We start from the raw sequence: 22,485 nt of genomic DNA, 5'->3' as shown, positions 1-22,485 counted from the left end.
GTAATTGACATGACCAATGAAAACCTTAGAATCAGCTGCAGGGCGGGATTTCCGCTGAAGTGGTCTGGGAAAAAAATAAAATAAAAATCACGCGCACTTACTATTTACCTTTTTTCGGCTACAACTGAGTTCCCACGGGACTTCAGCGCGAGACTACAGCTAGCTGTCTAAACACTATTTAGGTGAGTTTAAACAATGGCTAAACGCATCTTGTTGTCATGTAAGGGCCCTGTTCATGTTGGACAGACATTTTAATTGCATTTTGTGTCTGTTAAGAGGCACAAAGACACTCTTTAGGTTTATGCCCCATAACTGCCGTTTTAGCTGAATGGGAGCTCTGGGCATTAACTGTAACAGCCCCGCGTTGCAAGCACCAATCCGGTTCGTTTTTTTCTATAGACAGTACTCACAAAGGTAAAACGATCAAGATTAACTTAAATTCACCGGAGTTCTCCTTTAATCTGGTAACAATGTATATACAATAATATTTACACGCTTATTTAAAAAAGTATCAGGTTGACAAGTTAGAATCGGAATCCAAGGAGTAGTCAAACAGGCAATAGTCAGATATAGGAGAAAACCAGAAGTAGTTACATTCAACAAACACTCACAGTTTCACTAAACACTATCTCTTTGGCATGACACTTCAATCACAATTTCACTAAACACTATCTCTCTGGCACGACACTCTTACTCAATAAAAGAATGGTGAAACGAACAAAGCTGAAGAGAAGCACAATCAATGGTACGAACGCGAAGCACAAAGGCATAAAGCACAAAGTCAGCGAGGCTCAAAGGCAACCATGGTGTGTCAGGGCCGGTCCTTATATCCAGGTCAGGTGCATAGCTGGTCCAATCACAGTCCTCCACAGATTAACAGAGGTAACGCCCATCTGAAACACAAACTTGTGTGCACCATAGACAGTATAAGAAATGGACAGAGTCATCTCATTGGAACTCAATTGAGGCAAGTGAAGCCCATTTTCAGCGATTTTTTAGGACTTCCGTTCCTGACGCGCAGACTCAAACCGAGCTTGACGACGTAGATGTGACGTGAGCAACCCGTCTGTCTTCTAGTGGCTGTGGCATGAGAAATCTGAATCATTCCCTTCCGAATCCTGCAGAGACGGAGAGTGTGAGTAGGAGGTGTCCATGAGCTAGGAGCAGGAGAAACTTTTGCTAGGTATTCTGATGAATTATTTTGTCATTTTGCCTCCACGTCTCCCCGATTGCCCGCGAGCTTCTCCTCCTGTCCATACGGTAATCTCTCTACTGTGCGACAGAGAGTCGCGTGGTTATGACGCAATCGTTAGCCTACTTTTACAAAAACTGTTTTTACGGGGCCATAACGTAAGCTACAAGGTAATGGAGCATTTTATACATTGTCGTGTTTCTTTAGAAATAAATAATGGACAAATGGAGTCTTCAAACGCCTCAGATGTAAAGTTATTCGCTGTCAAAGTGACGCCAAAATGAATGGGAGTCAATGGGATGCTAACAGCAGGTGAAGTTCTGCTACAAGATGGTGGCACGCGGCCGGCTTCAACTTCCGGTCGACTTCCTTCCCGCTTGGTGTGCACCCAAGCGTGCCGCACAAGCCCTGAAAAGTGAAGCCAAAACGTTTCGATCGCCCCCCGGTGACTGGTCCTAGTATAGGTCATAAGTCCCGCCTCCCCGTGTTATTCAGGGACGTGAGACCAACTAAACAATTAAATACACTTCAAATATATTTTTTCCAAACCGGGTTTCTTTCATTTGCTGTCGTTTTTATCACGCTGATGTAAGTTCAAGTGTCTGTTTAAAAAATAAGTTGGTTTTTAGTTAGTTACGTGATGCGGTGGTGTAACGTCATGATTGACAGCTGTGATTGACAGGTTCTCTGAGCGAAGTAGTCAATGAAGCACCAACGGACATTTTTTCGGGATCTTCGGAGGACTGAGGAGATTGTATTTACTTTATTTTAACAAGCCTCTTGTCGTACTGCAATAAATGTTTAAAAAAGTGTGCAAAATGCGTTCTCCCTGAGTGCATTCTGCGAGAGTGAGGGCGGAGCGCTGATTTCGTGGCTTTACTTCCTGCTTACTACTGCGCAGGTCTGGTCCCGAAATCGCTACTGCGCAGACTCAAGTTCCAATATGTCAGCGCCATATCGGGACACTGGCGGCTTCAGTTTTCATCAATGGAAGAGAGCGAAGGGGCGTCGTCCATCTTTTTTTTACAGTCTATGGTGTACACACAGAGAGAGAGAGCGAGCAAGACACACCCACACACAAGGACAATTGATACAAACACACCAAAATATCTCAGGATCCTAACACTGGTTTCCTGGCATTGAAGGTAAGAACATCAGCCAGGTCCAAAACAACAAAAGATCGTTTTCTCTTAGATTATTAGTATATTATTTTCACCAATTGTGTCACTTAATGATTTTTTTTTAATTCAGTAGTTTCTGACTCTAAACACGCTGAAGAAGAGAAGGCTGAGTTCAAAAGGAAGCTCCAGACCTGGTTTCCTGGCATTGAAGGTAATAATTAATAATAATAATAATAATAATAATAATTCATTACATTTATATAGCGCTTTTCTCAGCACTCAAAGCGCTTTACATAGAAGGGGGAATCTCCTCAACCACCACCAATGTGCAGCATCCACTTGGATGATGCGACGGCAGCCATATTGCACCAGAACGCCCACCACACACCAGCTTGCTGGTGGAGAGGAGACAGTGATGAAGCCAATCAGTATATGAGGATGATTAGGAGGCCATGATGGACAGAGGCCACTGGGCAAATTTGGCCAGGATGCTGGGGTTACACCCCTACTCTTTCGAAAGACAGCGTTTCTGTATTTGGTTGTGTTGTGAACTTTTGCAGCGCGTTTCTGTAGTTGGTTGTGTTGTGAGTATTTGGAGCACACATGTGTTGTGACACTGTTGAAGATGTTTTCTTAATTTGCAGGTGTTTTTCTATTTGCATGTGTTTTCTTCAGTTGCAGCGCGTTGAGCTCTCTCGGCCACCGTAGTTATTTTATGGATTTAAAAATGATCAATTTTTGTTTGTCCTTTACAAATTAACGCAAAATGAATGCCTATCGTCTAGTACAAATGCACAGTGCTCACATTTATTTGGACATTAAAACATTACATATCAGTTTGTGCCTTATATTGTGATCTCACATAGCAGAATATTTTAATCCAGACACATGTGATGCTTATATAACAAATACATGCATGCAGTTTTGACAGCTTTAATCACCTTTTTGATTCTTACATGAGTTAATTGACGACAACTACGGCTACAGCACGCCGCATTTGCGCGTGATGTGCGTACCACAAGCACAGGTATGACAGGAAAGTTAGTTAGTTTTACTGACATTTGGCCTGACAACATCTCATCTTACCAAAGATAGCCAACTGAATAAGGACAACGCCCTTTTCTCAGCATCTGACATAAGTGTCACAAGCTTTCACACACACGTCTTCTAAAATAAAAGTAGCATCAGAAAAAAAGAGAATTACGTTTGTGGTTGACTGCACACTATTCGACTTAGGCCTACTCAAAACGGTCTTGCAACCCACCAGTTGAGAAAGGGTTAGGGTTGACTATATATTTACTATGTGCATATCACTGTCTGATGTTCTGCTGAAGCTCATTTGGCACTTGCACATTTCCGCACTCGTTTGACTTTTCGCCTGGCGTTGAGGTAAAGTTGGAGTGTGCGTCTGAAAAGTCTCATGTTTTTTGTGGTCTTAAAGAGACGGTTCAGCGTTTAAAAAAACCGCTATTTTTGTCAATAAAAAAAGAGACAGAAACAGCAGTTGTGAGAGGGGTGGCCAAAGGGGTGGCCAAGCTTAGACCAAGGGTGGCCCCGGCCACCCCTGGCCACCCCCTAGCTCCGCCAGTGGATGTAGACGGAAGGCGGATGAATCTCAGGTGAGTAGCGGGTAAGTAGCGTAAGAGAGACTGTGTGTCTTGTAGAGACGAGACCAGACAATGAGTGTGAGAAGAGGAGCTGAATATAAAGGGTGGTGGAATGATGAGATGCAGGTGATGATGATTAGTACTCCGGAGATGATGAGCGAGTGGGAGGAGTGAGTGAACGAGTGGGAGAAGTGAGTGAATCTGGTGGATAGCTTCTTAGAGAAGAAGGCGCATGGATGGAGTTTGGGAGGATCACCCTGCCGCTGGGAGAGGACCGCTCCAACCCCTGTTGAGGACGTGTCAACCTCGACAACAAAAGGCAGATCAGGGTTAGGATGGACCAAGATTGGAGCAGTCAGGAAGGCTTCTTTGAGACGTTGAAAGGCTAAGATGGCTTCAGGAGATAAGGACAGAGACTTGGGCCGGCCCTTTAGAGATAAGGTCAGAGGAGCAGTGATGAGACTGTAGTTATTAATGAATCTTCTATAAAAGTTGGCGAACCTGAGGAATCGCTGAAAATCCTTCACAGTTGAGGGCAGGGTCCAGTTCCGGATAGTTTCCGCCTTCCTCTGGTCCATCTGGACTCCATGTTGGTCTATGATGTAGTCCAGGAATTGCACAGTGGTGGTGTGAAACTCACATTTCTCCAGTTTCAGGTACAACTTATGAACTCTCAGTTTCTCCAGAACTAGAGTGACGTGGCGCTTATGCTCTGAGAGAGAAGAGAAGTAGATGAGAATGTCGTCTATATAGACAACCACGAATCTGTTGAGATACTCCCGGAAGACTTCATTCATGTAACCCTGGAAGACTGCTGGAGCGTTGGATAATCCGAAGGGCATGACCCTATACTCATAGTGACCTGAGGGCGTGACGAATGCCGTCTTCCATTCATCACCCCGACGAATACAAATCAAGTTATACCCACTGCGTAGATCCAACTTGGAAAAGATGCGGGCCCCACGCAGCTGCTCCAGAGCTGCTGGGACCAGAGGAAGGGGATAACTAAACTTCACAGTTTGAGAGTTGAGATGTCGATAGTCTGTGCACGGCCTCAAGCCTCTGTTCTTCTCAGCCACGAAAAAGAAGCTGGAAGCGGCAGGGGACGTAGATGGACGAATGAACTGCTGCTGAAGAGCTTCCTCCACATACTCCTTCATGGCCTTCTGCTCCGGGAAGGACAGAGGATAAACGCGGCCTTTAGGTAGAGTGGCTCCAGGTAGCAGGTCGATGGCGCAGTCCCATGGCCGGTGAGGTGGTAGCTTGGTCGCCAACTGCTTGCTGAACACATCCTGGAACGCCCTGTACTCTATAGGAATCTCCACCTTGTGCTGGACTTCTGGACTCTCAATGGAAGTGGAGCAAATGGGAATCTTGGGTCTTCCCACTGAAGACGAAGAAGGAGAAGAAGAGGGAATTCTCTGGATCTTCTTAACCGGAGCTAGACAGGCATGAGAACAGTTCTCCCCCCAGCGAAGGACCTCCCCGGATTTCCAGTCGATGGTGGGTTGATGTTGTACCATCCAAGGGCATCCCAGGATGAGCTCAGCAGTGGACTCCTCCAGCACCATGAAAGAGATGTTCTCTGAGTGTAAGCAGCCTATGCGGAGCGTCAGTGTGGGGGTGAAATGGCGAATTCGACCTCAGCCCAGCGGTTTTCCCTGGATGGTTTGGACTCTGAGATCTTGATGACTCCGGTGCTTACGGACGTTAAATTTTTGAAGGAGCTGAGTTGAAATGATGTTCCCCGCTGAGCCGGAGTCGAGGAGAGCTTGCGCTGAGACACAGACACGAGAGGTTAACAAATGAACAGTAGTGCGATTCAAGGTTTCAATCTTAGGAGGAATTTGAATGGAGCTTACCGCCGGACGCTGTGGTCGAACTGGGCAATTGTTGATGAGATGTTTATCACCCCCACAATAAAGACAGAGGTTGAGTTGAATTCGGCGCTGACGCTCCGTAGGAGAAAGATGAGTGGAGTCGATCTGCATAGGCTCGGGTGCTGGAGGAGCGACAGATGGAGCCGAGGGCGGAGGACTTACAGCGGTTGCAGGGATATCACAGGCAGACAAGTATTGAGATACTTGAATGGTTTTCTGAATGAGGCTCTCGATTCCCATGGAATCGTCATATACGACCACCAGCTGACGGATATTATGATTGAGACCATGTCGAAAAGCAGTAATCAGGGCGGTCTCATTCCAGCCACTAGATGCCGCCAGGGTGCGAAACTGAAGAGCGTATGTACTCACTGAAGAATTTCCTTGACGAAGGTTGTGGAGTTGATCGTGAATGGTGAGATCTGAAACTGTCTGGCCGAAAACTTCCTTGAAATGTTGAATGAAGCTTGACAGAGATTTAACCACTTGAGTTTTCGAGTTCCAAAGGGATTGAGCCCACTGAAGAGCTCGGCCGGACAGCAGGGAGATAACAAAAGCCACTCGGGCTGAATCAGTGGAGAATTGATGTGCCTGCATTTGAAAATATAGTGATACCTGAAGCAAAAAACCGCTGCCGTCGAAACTCGCGCCACTTTGTTGGGGTTGTTAGGAGTAGTAGAAGCAGTTGTAGTAGTGTCAGAGAGTTAGATAACTATCATTGTCGTTATTGTGTCATATATGTGTTAGGGCTGTATAATATTATTTTTCAGGTTAGAATAGTTATAGTATATTGTTATCATTAATTATAGTACTATATTATAGTCTTGTTATATTAATTAGATAAGATTTTTGGATCTGGATTGGACTGCTTTTTCATTTGGATTGCCCTTTTGGATTTGTTTGCTTTTTGTGACCTCTTCCTTTTTCCTGGTAATGGACCAGCAAGAAAGAGGAAATCCTCCCCTGTCTGGGCTCAACAGAAGCATCAGTGTCCTCATTTGTACCAGCTGGCACTGGTGTTTTTATGTTCCCCTGCATCCTCTGTTCCTTTTTTCCAAGGCTGGAGATATTTTGTCCGAGAAGAGGAATCGTCTAAACCCCAACACACTTAAAATAATTCTGTTTCTCAATAAAAAATCTATTGTAATCCTTCCTTCACCCACCCCAAACTGCAGTGTTGCAGGTTGCTCCTCTATAGCCCCAGTCCAATAAACACAACACTGCACTAAAACTAGTAACAGTTCACTGCACAATAACCCCTACAATTTTTACCACCCCATTCTGTTGCAGTTTGCTTTATTACACTCCCTCCACCATAAGCACTGCACTCAACACAGTGTCACTTTTGTTGTTCATACTGTCACTATCCAACCAATTTATGAATTATTAATTAACTGTCTGTGTGACAGTTGTCTCTGCACAAGTAAATTCAGACAGAGAAAGATACATATTTTATATTACACCCAGGCATTGGACAAATGTCTGCTCAGGTCTTTTTTATTATTGAAAATGAAAGGTTACAGACATTAACATTGAGAAGAAAATAAATAAATAAATAAATAAATAGAATCAGAATTGGTTCAGCACTGGTTCACCATTCAACACTGGTTCAGAATTAATTAATTTATCTGCTATTTCTTTGCACAGTAGCTAGGTGTCACTAGTGAGCAATGCTGAATGAAGCTTCGAGTAATGAACCTTTAGCTGAAGCAATGGGCTGCGAGGTCTCAGTGGTTCAGGAAGCCTCATTTTGCCATCACTAGTGAGAAGAGAAGCTGAATATAAAGGGTGGTGGAATGATGAGATGCAGGTGATGATGATTAGTACTCCGGAGATGATGAGCGAGTGGGAGGAGTGAGTGAATCTGGTGGAACCCTGACAGGAACGAAGCATCACCAACATTTGTACTTTGTAAAATGAACTGAATAAAAAAATGAAACTATTTATTTATTAGGATGATACACATGAATTAACAATGGTGTTTACATTTAAAGCCAAAATAGCTCATTTTCATGTATAAATATACTATATTCTCTGTATTATAAATATACATTGAAGATAAAAAAGTATTGCATGTATTTCCCGATTCGGTTTTATTTGATTTATATCATATTTTGTTTAATTATAAATATGCATAAAGTGAAGATAATCATAGTATGCACATGTTGCCTGAACAATTGGACAATTCTTGTTTTGATTGAATATTGCAATAAAGAAATAATTGTTTATTATAAATGATTTATCCATGCACATCATAAATATATATATAAATTAACGTGCCCTCGTCCCAAGGATGCAATTCTGAGAACCTCTTAGAGAAAACTGCATTGTATATACACACATAGGACCACTCCCACCATCACAATGCAATGGACATTGTGCAGGGATGATTTTTTGGTCCAAATGAATCAAGGCTAGAAATTATGAGAAAAAGTCAGAATTGCAGGATATAAGGAGTTTAGAAATGTGAATTGTGAGATAAAAAGGCGCAATTACCTTTTATTCTGTGACGGAAACAAGCTTCTATACATCACTGAATTAAAACAGCTGAAGAAACTAAGAGGTGGATCCTGTAAAATCTTTTATTAGCTTTATTATAATATCATCATCAACATCATATTCTGAGAGTAGAAAACCAGCTACAATCTCAGAGTCTTGCTCACATGAGGCATTCTTAAAAATCAATTAGTGGTTAAAAAAAAACATTCAAATCAGACAATCTCAAAATCTGTCTCTTAAATCGCAATGTCCCTCAACCTGTGACAGACCGGCTTATTGTTTAATAAATGAGCTCCTCACTTCCGTTTAACTTTGTTAAGGCGTTGCTGTTGTTCTCGACGGCGATTAAGAATCTTGGTGCTGATGCGAAGTTTGCGCATTCGCATGGCTCGGACCCGTACCTGATCATCCCGGGGAATTTTCCCACCTCTTGCCAGGATGTGTTTTAGGCGATCCTGTGACGTCTTGGTGAGGGTGAAGTCACAGATGGTTGCGCGGGGCTCTGACCCTACAGAGCAGTGGCGGATGCGAGGGAAGTAGCCTTCAGCCCACACTGTTATCTTGTACTCACCTGGGTTCAGCAGACGCCAGTAATCACCATCTAGAGCTACAAACATGTCAATCAAACATTATTATATCCTGTATTGACTAAATGTAATTGTTTTAAAGAGGACCTATTAACCTTTTACAAAGATTTGTTTTTGGGGTCTACTAAAATCAGTTTTCACGCTGATTGGTTGGCTTGACAAGTGTGTTGTGATTGGTCAGCTGCTTCGAGCATGTTTCTGAAATGTCACATTCCTTGCCATAACTGCATATTTCAACTTGGGTGGGAATTATTTAAATGAGGACGAAAACTCAAGGCTACAAACGAGGCGTTTCAAAAATAGTGCTTACTGATATAGAGAATAACTCCCTTCCCTTTGGAGTGACTTTGTGCTTTGTAACTTCACAGACCTTTTTCATGCTCAAACAGAAACATTACACACTAAAGAAAGTTTAAAATGTAAAAAAAAGCACAATAGGTCCTCTTTAATGCAGTTTATTTGGCAAAGTGATTTTAGAGGTATACCAGATCTTATGTCATGGTCCAGGCCGTCCACCTTAATGATAGCATTTGCAATGCCAGCTTTAGTGTCCTTATCCCTGATGACACCCTTTATACCTCTGTGCACCTGCAGAGGAGCGAGAGAGCAGATGAAAATGGAAAAGGTTAGGATCCTAGTAGGATCCATTGGGATCATGTTTCCATACAGGACAGAGGGGAAATGAACTGACCTGCTCCATGTACAGCAGGAGGGACTCTTTGTTGTTCTCCCACTCGATAGGAAGCTCACTGGCATGTGGGAATTTATCACAGGACAGTTCTACAGTTATTTCAAAACAATTCGTGTGGAGATAACTAAAGTCATTCATGCCTATAAAGAAAAAATAAAATAAGAAAAAGAATATCATATAGAATATCATCAGTACAAGCCTTTTATATAATGAGCATGAAACTAGGATTGACACTTAAAAAACAAAATGAAGAATTATCAGTATTAATAATTAAATTGTGCAATTAAATTGTTAGATTATAAAATTAGTTATTACTTCATTGTTTACTGTTTCATTTAACATTTTAATTCATAATTATTTGTCACGATATGGTTGTGGAAAAGGAGAGCGAGTACTCAATTGCAGAGGGAAGGAGGGGAGCCAAAACAGAGCCAAAATGAAAGTCCATAGAGTCCTAAGCAGCGATCAGGGAGGGACGGGAGGGTTGAGCCAGGGAGGGATGGGAGGGTTGAGCCAGGGAACCTCAGGCAGGTCAGGAGTCCTGGCTGAGGGCCAGGATGGTGCAGGCTGAACAGTACACCAGGGCGGATCAGGCCGTGCAGGACACCAGGGCGGAGCAGGCTGTGCAGATCCTTCGGGCGGCCAGGGTGGAGACGACCATTCGGGCGGCCATGGTGGTGACCATTCGGACGGCCATGGTGGGGACCACCCTTCAGGCGGCCATGGAGGAGACGACCGTCCATCGGGCGGCCAGGGCGGAGCGGACTGTTCATCGGGCGGCCATGGCGGAGACGACCCTTCGAGCGGCCATGGCGGAGGTGATCCTTCGGGCGGCCACGGCAGAGACGACCCCTCGGGCGGCCACTCAGGAACAGGCACCGGCTGCTCAGGAATAGACACTGGCTCAGGAACAGGAACAGACACCGGCTCAGGAACAGGGACAGACACCTGCTCAGGAACAGACACTGGCTCAGGAACAGACGTGACCTGAACAGTCTCTGGATCGGTAGATGTGACCTGAACAGTCTCTGGATCGGCAGACGTGACCCGAACAGTCTCTGGATCGGCAGACAGGACCCGAACAGTCTCTGGATCGACAGACGGGATGTGAACAGTCTCTGGATCGACAGACGTGCCAGGTCGCTGGGGTTGCGCCGGCACGGCGAGCAGCTCGGGCGAGGCCGGCAGCGCAGGGCACCTGGGCGGCGCGGGCAGAGCAGGGCGCCTGGGCGGCGCGTCAGGGATGGCAGTCACCTCCAGGATGGTCTCTGGGTTAGGAGCCACTGGACAAGTCGTTGAGGAGGCCTTTCTCTTCCTCCTCCGTCTCCGGACCACCGGACTCAAGACCACCGGAACTGGGACCACCGGAACCGGGACCACCGGAACAGTCACGGAGGGAGTCTTCCTTCTCCTCCTCCGTTTCGGAACCACCGGAACAGGGACCACCAGACTTGAGACCCCCGAAGTCGGGTCCTTCCGGACCACCAGACTAGGGGCCTCCGAATCAGGGGAAGCAACAGTAGCCCCCCTCCTCCTGCGCTTTCGAGGTTGAGGTGGTGTGAGAATAACCTCCACTGGAGATGCTGCCACTTCTGGGGAAACTATAACCTCCTTAGCTGGAGGGTTGTCGCGACGATCAAGGAGTATTACAAATCCCTCAAATGTCAAAAATTTCAGTCCTCTCATTACTTCGAAGGATATAGGCTCATCAAGGGCATAACTAAATAAATCCTTCAGAGCCGCATCACCAAGTCTTAGTTCCTCTGCAGCAGCACTGAATCTCTGGGCAAACTCCCTCACATTGGTCCCCTGTTGGCGAAGAGAAGTCAAGTCTCTGAACTTCAATATACACTCACCTAAAGGATTATTAGGAACACCATACTAATACTGTGTTTGACCCCCTTTTGCCTTCAGAACTGCCTTAATTCTACGTGGCATTGATTCAACAAGGTGCTGAAAGCATTCTTTAGAAATGTTGGCCCATATTGATAGGATAGCATCTTGCAGTTGATGGAGATTTGTGGGATGCACATCCAGGGCACGAAGCTCCCGTTCCACCACATCCCAAAGATGCTCTATTGGGTTGAGATCTGGTGACTGTGGGGGCCATTTTAGTACAGTGAACTCATTGTCATGTTCAAGAAACCAATTTGAAATGATTCGAGCTTTGTGACATGGTGCATTATCCTGCTGGAAGTAGCCATCAGAGGATGGGTACATGGTGGTCATAAAGGGATGGACATGGTCAGAAACAATGCTCAGGTAGGCCGTGGCATTTAAACGATGCCCAATTGGCACTAAGGGGCCTAAAGTGTGCCAAGTGTGCCCCCACACCATTACACCACCACCACCAGCCTGCACAGTGGTAACAAGGCATGATGGATCCATGTTCTCATTCTGTTTACGCCAAATTCTGACTCTACCATCTGAATGTCTCAACAGAAATCGAGACTCATCAGACCAGGCAACATTTTTCCAGTCTTCAACTGTCCAATTTTGGTGAGCTCGTGCAAATTGTAGCCTCTTTTTCCTATTTGTAGTGGAGATGAGTGGTACCCGGTGGGGTCTTCTGCTGTTGTAGCCCATCCGCCTCAAGGTTGTGCGTGTTGTGGCTTCACAAATGCTTTGCTGCATACCTCGGTTGTAACGAGTGGTTATTTCAGTCAAAGTTGCTCTTCTATCAGCTTGAATCAGTCGGCCCATTCTCTAGCATCAACAAGGCATTTTCGCCCACAAGACTGCCGCATACTGGATGTTTTTCCCTTTTCACACCATTCTTTGTAAACCCTAGAAATGGTTGTGCGTGAAAATCCCAGTAACTGAGCAGATTGTGAAATACTCAGACCGGCCCGTCTGGCACCAACAACCATGCCACGCTCAAAATTGCTTAAATCACCTTTCTTTCTGACATTCAGTTTGGAGTTCAGGAGATTGTCTTGACCAGGACCACACCCCTAAATGCATTGAAGCAACTGCCATGTGATTGGTTGATTAGATAATTGCATTAATGAGAAATTGAACAGGTGTTCCTAATAATCCTTTAGGTGAGTGTACGTTCATATTGAGGGCATGACACAGGAGAGGCCGGTGGTTTGAGCAAATCCTTCCTCCGCTGAGTCCTCATAATTGCTGGTTCGTTCTGTCACGATATGGTTGTGGAAAAGGAGAGCGAGGACTCAATTGCAGAGGTTGAATGTTTAATAAAGATAGAAAATAAATCCAGGTACAAATGAAAACAAAGCAGGCAAACGAGATAAACAGGTCTTTAGCAGGAACACGAGGAAACATAGATATAACAAACCAGCACTGGACTACAAACACAGGGAGACTAAATAGGGGAGCAAACAAAGGAGGGTAACAAGTAAGGCAGGTGGGACAAATTAATCAATAATCAGATAACAAGATGGGAGGAGCTAGACAATAGACAGGAGAGCACATGGCACAAGGAAACACATGACAAGCCATGTGCTCATAACAAACAGGACTAGAACACAAGAACATGACAAACCGGGAAAGTCAGAGCTCTGTCACCAAACTAAGAATTAAACCAGACAGACGTGACAGAACCCTGACATTATTACATTAATAAACAATTTCTTCATTTCATTTTTCAATTGCATTTTTAGTCCTCCAAATGGAACACAACTAATATCTGAATATCTTCAGTCTACATGCTCCTGAATATATTCTACAAGACTTTTGACTGTGGACCTCTATTTGAATTACACCCGTGTCATCTCTTAAAATGCACTTTTAGAAAGTACCCTGTTGCAAATGAATATTGAATGTTTACTCACTCCCTGGAACAGTGTGCCAGTCAGCTCCATTGATGATGCTGTTGTGCTGTAGGAAATCTTCTGAGTGACAGATCCTCCGATCTGGGTTTGCCATCACCAGATTCGTCGAGGCATAGACGGTAGCCAACCAACGGAAGAAATCGTTGTCTGCGGTGGGAGTGTCCTGGCGAGGGATCCAGTCACGTGTGCAGTCGAAAGGGTAAGTGACCACCAGCTCTCCCCCGTGCAGATTAGCACTCAGTACAAAAGGAATATCTTGCATCCAGCTGATTACAGCACGAGTCTCCGGGGCAACCTTAAACATGAACGCACGAATAGTATAATATAAAATATACAATAATATACACTAGTAGTCAAAAGTTTAGAATATTTGTGATTTTTTTAAATGTTTTTAAAGAAGTCTCTTATGCTCACCAAGGCTGCATTTATTTGATCAATTACAGTGAAAACAGTAATATTGTGAAATACAAATACAATACAGTTTTAATATATGTGACCCGTGCTGGCAAAAATGAGTTATTGTTATTTTCATAATTCTCTATTTTATATTTTATATGAAAAAATTCTAAATTATGTAGGCTATGATTTGTTTGAATAGGACAACAAATGACTGAGCTACACCTGTTTGAAGTTGATAAAGTCTGCAAAGTCAATTTTGAGAAAAATTCACTGTAAAATCCCTGGTAATAACACAAAATTTGACACACACCAAGTCAAAACCAAATAGGCTATCTATAAGAATAATACATATTTTCCCATGATACCACAATTGTTTGATTAACATTAATGAAACAGAAAGCCTATTAAGGCTTATTGTAGGCCTACTGCACGGATCTGAAATAATGTTACACATTACATGTTTTTCCCCAACAGTTAACCAAACGTTCACATAATGTTTGCGTGAAAACTCTCCAAGACAGATATTTTTCAATACTGTAATTCTGTGTGTGTGTATATCGGGGTCTTGTGCTGTCTGAGCACTTTGTGCACACACTCCAGATCTGTCAGTCAGCGTGAGTAAGATCATTTTTAATGGACAAAGGAAAGGTACTCCTCCCAGAAAACATACCATTAAAGATACTTTTTGATGTTTAATTGCTATTTTAGCACTGGGATTGCTAGACGAGGGCTTAATGAACTCATTTTCATTGTCCCGTGCGCATTTTGCCAGCACGGGTCACATATTTTGAAATCATTCTAATATGCTGATTTGGTGCTCAAGAAACCGTTCTTTTTATCAATGTTGAAAACAGCTGAAAACATGCAGCTTCATAATTTTGTGGAAAATGTGATACACTAGCCTACCATTAAAAAGTTGGGAATAAGTAAGATTCTGTTTTGCAAATTAACATATTATTAATTAAATCAATAATGTTATTGCGCAAGGACGCATTAAATTAATCAAAAGTGACAGTATAGACATTTATAATGTTACAAAAACGTTCTATTCATCAAAGCATCCTGAATTATTTATTTTTTTATTAAGGTTTCTACAAAAAATATTAAGCAGCAAAAACGGTTTTCAACATTTATAATAATAATAATAAATGTAGGAATAAATGCCATTTTTTAAATATATTAAAACAGAAACTAGTTATTTTTCAAAATTGTAAAAATATTACTGTTTTTACAGTATTTAAGAAACATTTTTTACTTAATTATTCCTAACATCTGGTAGTGTATATGAAACAACATTTATATAATATATAATGTGTAGCCTACTATACAACAACCGCTATCTCAGAATGTGCTTTAGACTGTAATTAGAGGGTCTGGGTCTAGTTTCTGCCCCCATTGCCCCTCCCCCTCAGGCACAAAAGTAAATCTTTGCCTATAATAATAATCTCATAATCCACAGAAAAGATGATAATTTTGTGTTCTTTTATTACGTTTCTTCACTTTTGAGTCTCCCTCTAACATCTTTCATGATGAAGAGTGAATTTAATTTATAATCTGTGTATTGCGGTGTGTTTTCCTATCGGAGGCCCAGCACAGGGAGCTTCAGCTAAGAGGAAGTGCTCACATTCTTCACAGATCTGCTTGACCCTGATTCCCCTGTGCACAATGTGTCCTGCTCTACAAGTCAAAGACTATAGTCTATTGAAAGATTTAAAGTCACCATCAAATCTAAATGGATTTTTTAAGATTTATTTATGGAATATTGAGGTATTTATGATTTATCCGTGCAAATCTTTTTTTATTTTTTTTATGTGCTCTCATAATCTTTAACCAAAGTGTTTCCCCTCCCTCTTACAGCGACATCTCTTCTCTGATGACGTGTTTACTGGCGCAAAGAGGCGGGACAACCTGTCACTCACATGACATCACAGCAATAGCAAACCACAACCATCTAACCATCCAATCAATTCCCCATGGACAAAATCAAGTCCTGCCCTACATTTGAGCTTGTTCGAGAAGTTTTACTTGGATATAAATCACAATAAGGTAAAAAGACGGACTTTAATAAATGTGACCCTTAAATCTGAGATTTTCTGTGCCTCCAAATAAAGCTAACATTATGAGGATACACTGAGAGCAACGTCTGAAAGAGCTTAAGACTGCTGTTTTCTTAGACAAACAAGATGGATTACTTTGCTTATCTAAAAATGACCAAAAAATAAATAAATAATTTTATATATGGAGGTTCAGAGTAGTGACAACTTCATTCTATAACCAAACTTACACCCGTAAACTTTTTTACACCCATAGCCTCATTTTTGGCGGAGCCCTTCTGTGTGAACAGAACCGAACAGGACAACTAGTTTTCTGTAACGTTACACAGTGCGAGAGAGACACTCTTTGCTGAATGAACGTCCATAAAAATGTGGATATAATTTGCGTCATCTGAAGGTTTTAGATCCAGTCACCAAGTTTTGACTCAAATGCTCTGCTTTCACTCAGGTATTAAAGCTGCTGTCGGTTAATTTAATGGATGAACACGCATCTCTACATTTGTCGTTTCAAATGTGATAAGATCGCCATCTTTGATATGACTTTAGTCACTCTCACTGTGGTTAAAGTTGACCGCTCCCGTTGCATGTTCATACAATCATGTTATCGCCTTTATTTTTAATAGCGCTTTATACAATAGAAATTGTTTCAAAGCAGCTTCACAATAATAAAAAGGAAAGTTATTAATGATGCAAACTTGATCAAATATGAGACAAGTTCAAATTCTGCTGTAAAGCAGCTGTAGCAAGATAACAGTGTCATTATTCTACAGACAGTGTTTAGCTGCTGTGTAAACAGGATATTTCAACACTCAAATTTTCAAATTATTCTCAAAACTGGCCTCATTTTAGTGACATTATCAAGAACATTTCAGCTAGAAAAACAAGAAAGTAATGTTTCTAGAGTTATGTCATTATTAATCCATGAGCACAAACAGAAATGTCTATGTATTGACTAATGACTAATTTTATTTGGGGTAGGGGGGTCTACTGTAATGCTGTAGCCCAGGGGCCTCTGGTTAACGCACTCCTGGAGACAACAGTACCCAAAGTTTATTATAAGTAGGCTACACATACCAAAAGAGCATGATAATGCTTACGTACTAATGCTTCGGTTGAGGTGTAGTACTCTGGCATGGGAATGTAGTGGTTGCTCACTCTCCTCTTGTCCGTGGCCAACTCCTGAGCGTCCCACATGATGCTGTTGAGGTCAGGGAAGTTATGGTTCATGTCAATGCCCTCAAAGCTGTAGCGTCCAAGAGCCCAGCCAGAGAGTTCTGAGCCCTGTAGAAACAAACACATGCACGATTTAACAATCTAAAGAAGCTTTTTCCACTATAAATAATCTTTTGTGCAATGGAAAGTTTCCATGGATGTTAAAGGTTCTTCACGGTTTTGGCTTACCTTCTCATAGGCTGTTTCATATCCGTCTGGGTTCATAGATGGCAACAGATGGATGCGCGTGTCCTGTACCAGTTGTATGACACGCTGATTGCCTCGGTTGTATTCACGGCAGATGTACTGCATAAGATTTAGCAAGAGCTCCCGGCCCAAAACTTCATTCCCATGCATCCCGGCAACATAGCGAAACTCTGGCTCACCTATAAGCAAACAGTGAAATCATAAACAGTAAAATGTGTACAATTTGGAACAGGAATTCATTTAAAATCACTCATTTACACCATTTTACCTCCATTATGTGATGTATTTCAGAGTGAAACAGCGTACAAGAAAAAATAAGGTCAGAACTAGATTCTTTATCCCTTCAGAATTGTATCATGAACAAAATGATACCTTAATAGAGAGATTAAACAAGTCAAATTGCTGACGATATGTCTTTAGTAAAAGCTTAACAGCATCTGATCAATGATGGAATGTTTATTCTGGCCAAATGAATGATGAAAAGCAGATGTGTGACAACAATGTGTTAAATAAAAGTATGATGAATGCGCAAAATAAAGCCTAAAAGCAAAGAAAACATCTTCTTCTATCTGTGTCAAAGGGAAAATAATAAAAGGGCATGCACAATGAATTCTCTGCAAAAACACAATTGGTTATTGCACCAGAATATATGTGTGTGGACTATTAGGTTCAGGGATCTGAATAACAAGCACCAGGGTCTTAAAGTGAACACTTACCAAGCTCATGTTTTCCTGGGTTATCGGATATTTCCATAACATAAAGCTTCAGTCCAGTATAGCTCCTCCCAATAGTGTAGATCCGTGTGATATTTGGACACTCGTCATTCACAGACTTCATTAACTAGAGGGAGAGTGACTCGTGTCAGTTCGGTTACACAAATAAGCAGGAAGACTAAGAAGGTCTAAAATCACTCTAACCTTCCTCATCTCATTGTAATTATGGTGTCTGAAGTCAAGGTCATCTGTGGATCTGCTCTCGGTTTCAGAAAATTGTGGGCTGTCCAAATCTACACATACAGACAAGTTTTGTCAAACTTCACTTTTAACTGAATGACTATTCAATAATTTAATACTACAACATATTAACTACCAATAATGCTCTATTGCAAAAAAATCATACTTATTCAGCAAGGACAGTAAGGAAATATAATAATATAAAAATATAATAATACAGTAAATATAAGGAGATTTATATTTTAAATAAATGCTGCTTCCACAAAAATATTAAGCAGCATAACTGTTTTCAACATTGATAATAATAATAATAAAAGTTTCTTCAGCACCAAATCAGCATATTAGAATGATGTCTGAAGGATCATGTGACACTGAAGACTGGAGTTATAATGCTGAAAATTCAGAATTGCCACCAGGAATAAATTAAAATTGAAATACATTAAAATGGATAAAAGTCATTTTAAATTGTAATAATTCTACAATATTACTGTTTTTACTGTATTTTGCAGCATGAGACTTCTTTCAAAATCATTAAAAAGTCTTACCACCCCTCCAAACGTATAAATTGGAGTGAATGCAAGGAAATATCTTTATATATATATATATATATATATATATATATATATATATATATATATATATATATATATATATATATACATATTGGCAAAACCTAGTTTTTACATGCCATGGTCTTGACCCAAATATTTCAAAGTACAGTAGTGTAATGTAGAACCTGGCATTGGGCAACCCAGCACTTCAGCCCGGAGACAAATGGTGCCATTGCTAAACCAGGTCTGTGGGTTAATGCGAATGTACTGGGCCACTGAAGGCTCAGGAAACAGAGCCAAAACCGGCGTATCCAAATCTTCATTCCCGACAAACACCTGCACAGAGATTCTGAGATGAGGAGAGACAATACAGCACACATACAGAAAAGAAAAACAATATATGGCACATGCAGAAAATTCACTTTACAGACTATAGGCTTTAAATATTTATATGTGCCTTGACTTCTTGGCCCTATCTTACAGGGAAGCTTAATGGTGCAGATTTAACAAATGTAGGTTAGCAGCACTTATAAAACTCATAAACTTACGGCCTCCTCTGATCCATTCATGCAGGGCTGCCAGACCGATGAGTCATTACTGAACTGCACCTTATATGTGCGGACCCAGTTCAAGCTACACACACACAAATAAAGATTTTTGGTAAGACAAATATAATGAAAATAATAGGTTTGATTTGCAAACATCCTGTAAAAGCTGACTCTTGTGAAAAAGAAGTACACTTTAGCATACTTTTGAAAAGAGTACTTGGAGTGGAAATAATATACTTTAAAATAATAAACTAAAGTGTGAACTGAATGCAATGCAGGACTTAAGTACATCTTTATATTTAATTTCATAATTACTTCTATTGTCCTTCTAGATGTGTACTGCCATATGTACTGACAAGCATATTTGTAATTACACATTTACACATTAGTTCAATTAGGACAATTAAGTAGCTTTAAACGTGCCTTAGAAAAAAAAACATTACTGGTGTGCATCTTGAGTCAAAACATTGGCACTGACATATTTAAAAATGTCAGTGCAAGTTGCTTTCAGTTAAAACAGCTCAATTATGCATTTTAGTTCAAGACTTGGCTCAAGTAATAATTATAGTAATTTCAACAGATTGCCACTATTTTGCAAGAACTAATAAAAAATGTGTGTAATATGAACGATGATGACAATAATGATCAAAGACACACAATGACCTCCAGATAGAGTTTCGGCCCTGGAGGATGACGCCAGTAAAGAGTGTCGGTCTGAGAGCATCCAACTGCAACCACTGTTCCTGATCCTTCACCCCAGCACACCACGCTCCGTCATACTCATCATCATCCTCCAGACCGGACTGCAAACACACGATTGCAAATTCATAACATGCTACTTCGAATCTACCTTTGAAATCTTCTTAAACAAGCACACACAGTGGGCTGACCTGTATATTAAGGCGTCCTCTGTGAGGACCGAGCCCGAAACTCAAATCTGAGGAAGACTGCAGCTGATCATCCGAGACTTTCAGAGACTCCAAACCCAGTGGTGGACAACCTGATTGAGATTTAGTCAAACAAATTTAAAGCTGACGATGAACAGTTACTTATTAAGCCAGAGACGAGCCTAAGAATGTTTGAATGAAAGATAACAGTAAAGAATCACATGGCAGTAAAAAAAAAAAGAAGTGTTTTCACAGCAAACCATTAAGTTCTGAAAAAGAACATTTCAGTGATCAGGTCCTAAAATAAAAAAATAAAAAAACGTGAAGAACATTTTATTAATCTAAAGAACCTTATTGCACTATAAAGAACCTTTTGTGCATTGGAAAAGTTTCATGGATGTTCTTCATGGAACCATCAATGCCAATAAAGAACCTTTTATTATTAAGAGTGTAGGCTATGCAACAATTTCTCTTCTCCAAGGGGTTTCATTTGGTGCACTTTTGAAATTACTTCAAGAACTGGTGGGAATACAGGAATGCTGAGCACACAAATATCACACTGATTCACTATTGTTGCTTAAGACAAAGCCTAGTGAATCACCATTATGTGTGTTGCTTAAGCATTCCTGTATTCCCACTAGTTATTGAACTAATTTCGCCTTTAGTAGCCTATATAGCCTGATGAGACCATAACAAATGGGTTTTTATTTTTTTTATTTTTTTTTACACATTGCAAAACGTTAAGCACTGTGCATAGTGACTATCAATAAAGGAATAAGTATGTGCTGAATAGATACTAATAATACGAATATGTGCTGAATAAACACTAATGACTATTGGAATAAGTAGAAGGGTAGACAATATAGTTGGAACAGAAGGACAGTTGAAACACCTTAAATAACTTGCATGCACATCACTCCTTACCTGTGATTTTTATTTTACACATGCATGGTAGTTTTCCACGATCAAAATGTTCATGGAAGTTATTAAAGTTCTCCAATAGGATACAAGTAAGTGTGAACTCAGGGTGATTGGGACACTTTTTGTCATTGAGATAACTTGGAAAAAGCGTCCCAAAATCTATAATTTGCAGTTTCACTAGTCACTGTTCATTATAGGGAGGACCGTTTATAGTTGGAACAGAGGGACAGTTGAAACACCTTAAAGGCATAATTTAATTTACCCAAAAATGAAAATTCTTTCATACCACTCCAAACTTGTGTGACTTTCGTTCTGCTGTCTGTGGAACATAGCAAACATTAAAGATATTTTGAAGAATGTTGGTAACCAATGGTTTCCAATGCATTGAAAATAAAATTAAATTAAATAAAAATGACACATTTATAATCTTCTATGTTCCACAGAAGAAGAAGAAAAGTGCACGAAATTTGGGTGAGTAAATGTTGAAGTGTCAATTTTAATTTAAAATATCACTTTAACAACATAAAAAAGATAGGCTACCTAATAGTTCATTTAAGGGGAAAGTGTTATAACGCCGTACACAAAAGGACATTTAAAGAAAATTCTGAATTTACTTCCCTCAACTCTCCGATTAATAATGAACTCGCCTGGTTTTACTCGATAGGTTTCTTTGTTCATCTGTTCCCCATCTTCACTGGCATTCCTCTGAGCTTTGGTGTGGTCTTCAGCAGGGGTTGCTTTGTCCAAACTTTTAGTTACATTTCCATCCAGATTAAATATTGACTTTAAATCGTTCGATTCATATTTAACATTATCACTGTAAGTCTGATTTTCAGATGAAAGACAGTGGTTTGTAATGCAAAGTATTATTGCAGCACAAATGTGTACGCTTTGCATAAGCATATTCCTTCTTCAATATATGTGTGTCCAAGCCTCCAAGCAGAATTTAAAAGTCAGAAATTGGAAGAACGCTTCGTAACATAATACCAGACTGCCGCCACAATACCGTATATTGTAGAATAGACGCCGCGCGGAATTGATTCTTGATTGTGTTGTCAAGAAAAGTTTTAACCCTATAAATCCTGTCATTTTTGATACATGGATTTCTAAGACCTCTAAATTATCAACATGATCAAAACTTAGTTGCACACAATCTTCTACATGCCTTCTGGTCGACATAGACTATTTTAGTAGCCCACTAATTAGGCTAAAAATAACGAATAACGCAAGATTTTTTTTATTGTAATAGCTAATTATTATTATTTTTTTAAAATCATGTTAAAATGTATGTCAAATGCAACACAACAGGCTTTTGAGGGATGTTAATCTCAATCATCATTGTTTTGTATCGCATTATATGTTTTACCACCACAATTTAA

General features: G+C 40.9%; 2 protein-coding genes across 3 annotated transcripts in view; both read right to left on the bottom strand.

Annotated features, from left to right (window-relative positions):
* Positions 1-8,364: 8,364 nt before the first annotated feature.
* Positions 8,365-22,130, bottom strand: cpxm1a (carboxypeptidase X (M14 family), member 1a). The gene is made up of 13 exons (XM_082153638.1): positions 21,754-22,130; positions 20,189-20,298; positions 19,962-20,101; positions 19,299-19,383; positions 18,936-19,086; positions 18,164-18,252; positions 17,963-18,086; positions 17,229-17,425; positions 16,929-17,108; positions 13,375-13,669; positions 9,578-9,717; positions 9,372-9,474; positions 8,365-8,906 (listed from the first exon to the last, which is right to left on the bottom strand). Exons 1-13 carry the CDS (start codon positions 22,007-22,009, stop codon positions 8,596-8,598), a joined length of 2,181 nt encoding a protein of 726 aa, XP_082009764.1. The 5' UTR covers positions 22,010-22,130; the 3' UTR covers positions 8,365-8,595.
* LOC309486368 (uncharacterized protein) overlaps positions 9,731-22,485 on the bottom strand; it is a 43,324-nt gene continuing 30,569 nt past the window's right edge. The window contains exons 1-2 of one of the 2 annotated variants that reach the window (XM_082153652.1): positions 10,625-13,363; positions 9,731-10,564 (exon numbers count right to left, since the gene is read on the bottom strand). In XM_082153652.1, coding sequence (XP_082009778.1) covers positions 10,043-10,564; positions 10,625-11,263 — 1,161 coding nt within the window. In that variant the 5' untranslated portion in view covers positions 11,264-13,363 and the 3' untranslated portion in view covers positions 9,731-10,042. Of the gene's footprint in view, positions 13,364-22,485 lie in introns of those variants that run through there. The other variant, XM_082153651.1, reaches the window with a different exon arrangement.

Source organism: Leuciscus leuciscus, assembly GCF_965113295.1.
Source record: "Leuciscus leuciscus genome assembly, chromosome: 22".
In the NCBI taxonomy this organism is placed as follows: domain Eukaryota; kingdom Metazoa; phylum Chordata; class Actinopteri; order Cypriniformes; family Leuciscidae; genus Leuciscus; species Leuciscus leuciscus.
The sequence above is the reverse complement of the archived record's forward strand: the minus strand, read 5'-3'. Positions and strand labels throughout refer to the sequence as shown.

What these genes read in the sequence shown, in the direction of transcription:
- cpxm1a (XM_082153638.1), bottom strand. Translation starts at nt 22,009, where the DNA reads ATGCTTATGCAAAGCGTACACATTTGTGCTGCAATAATACTTTGCATT. An exon ending in GAGGACGCCTTAATATACAG is followed by an intron (nt 20,102 to 20,188) that starts GTCAGCCCACTG and finishes GTGTGTTTGCAG; the next exon opens with TCCGGTCTGGAGGATGATGA. An exon ending in GGACCATGACATAAGATCTG is followed by an intron (nt 8,907 to 9,371) that starts GTATACCTCTAA and finishes ACATGTTTGTAG; the next exon opens with CTCTAGATGGTGATTACTGG.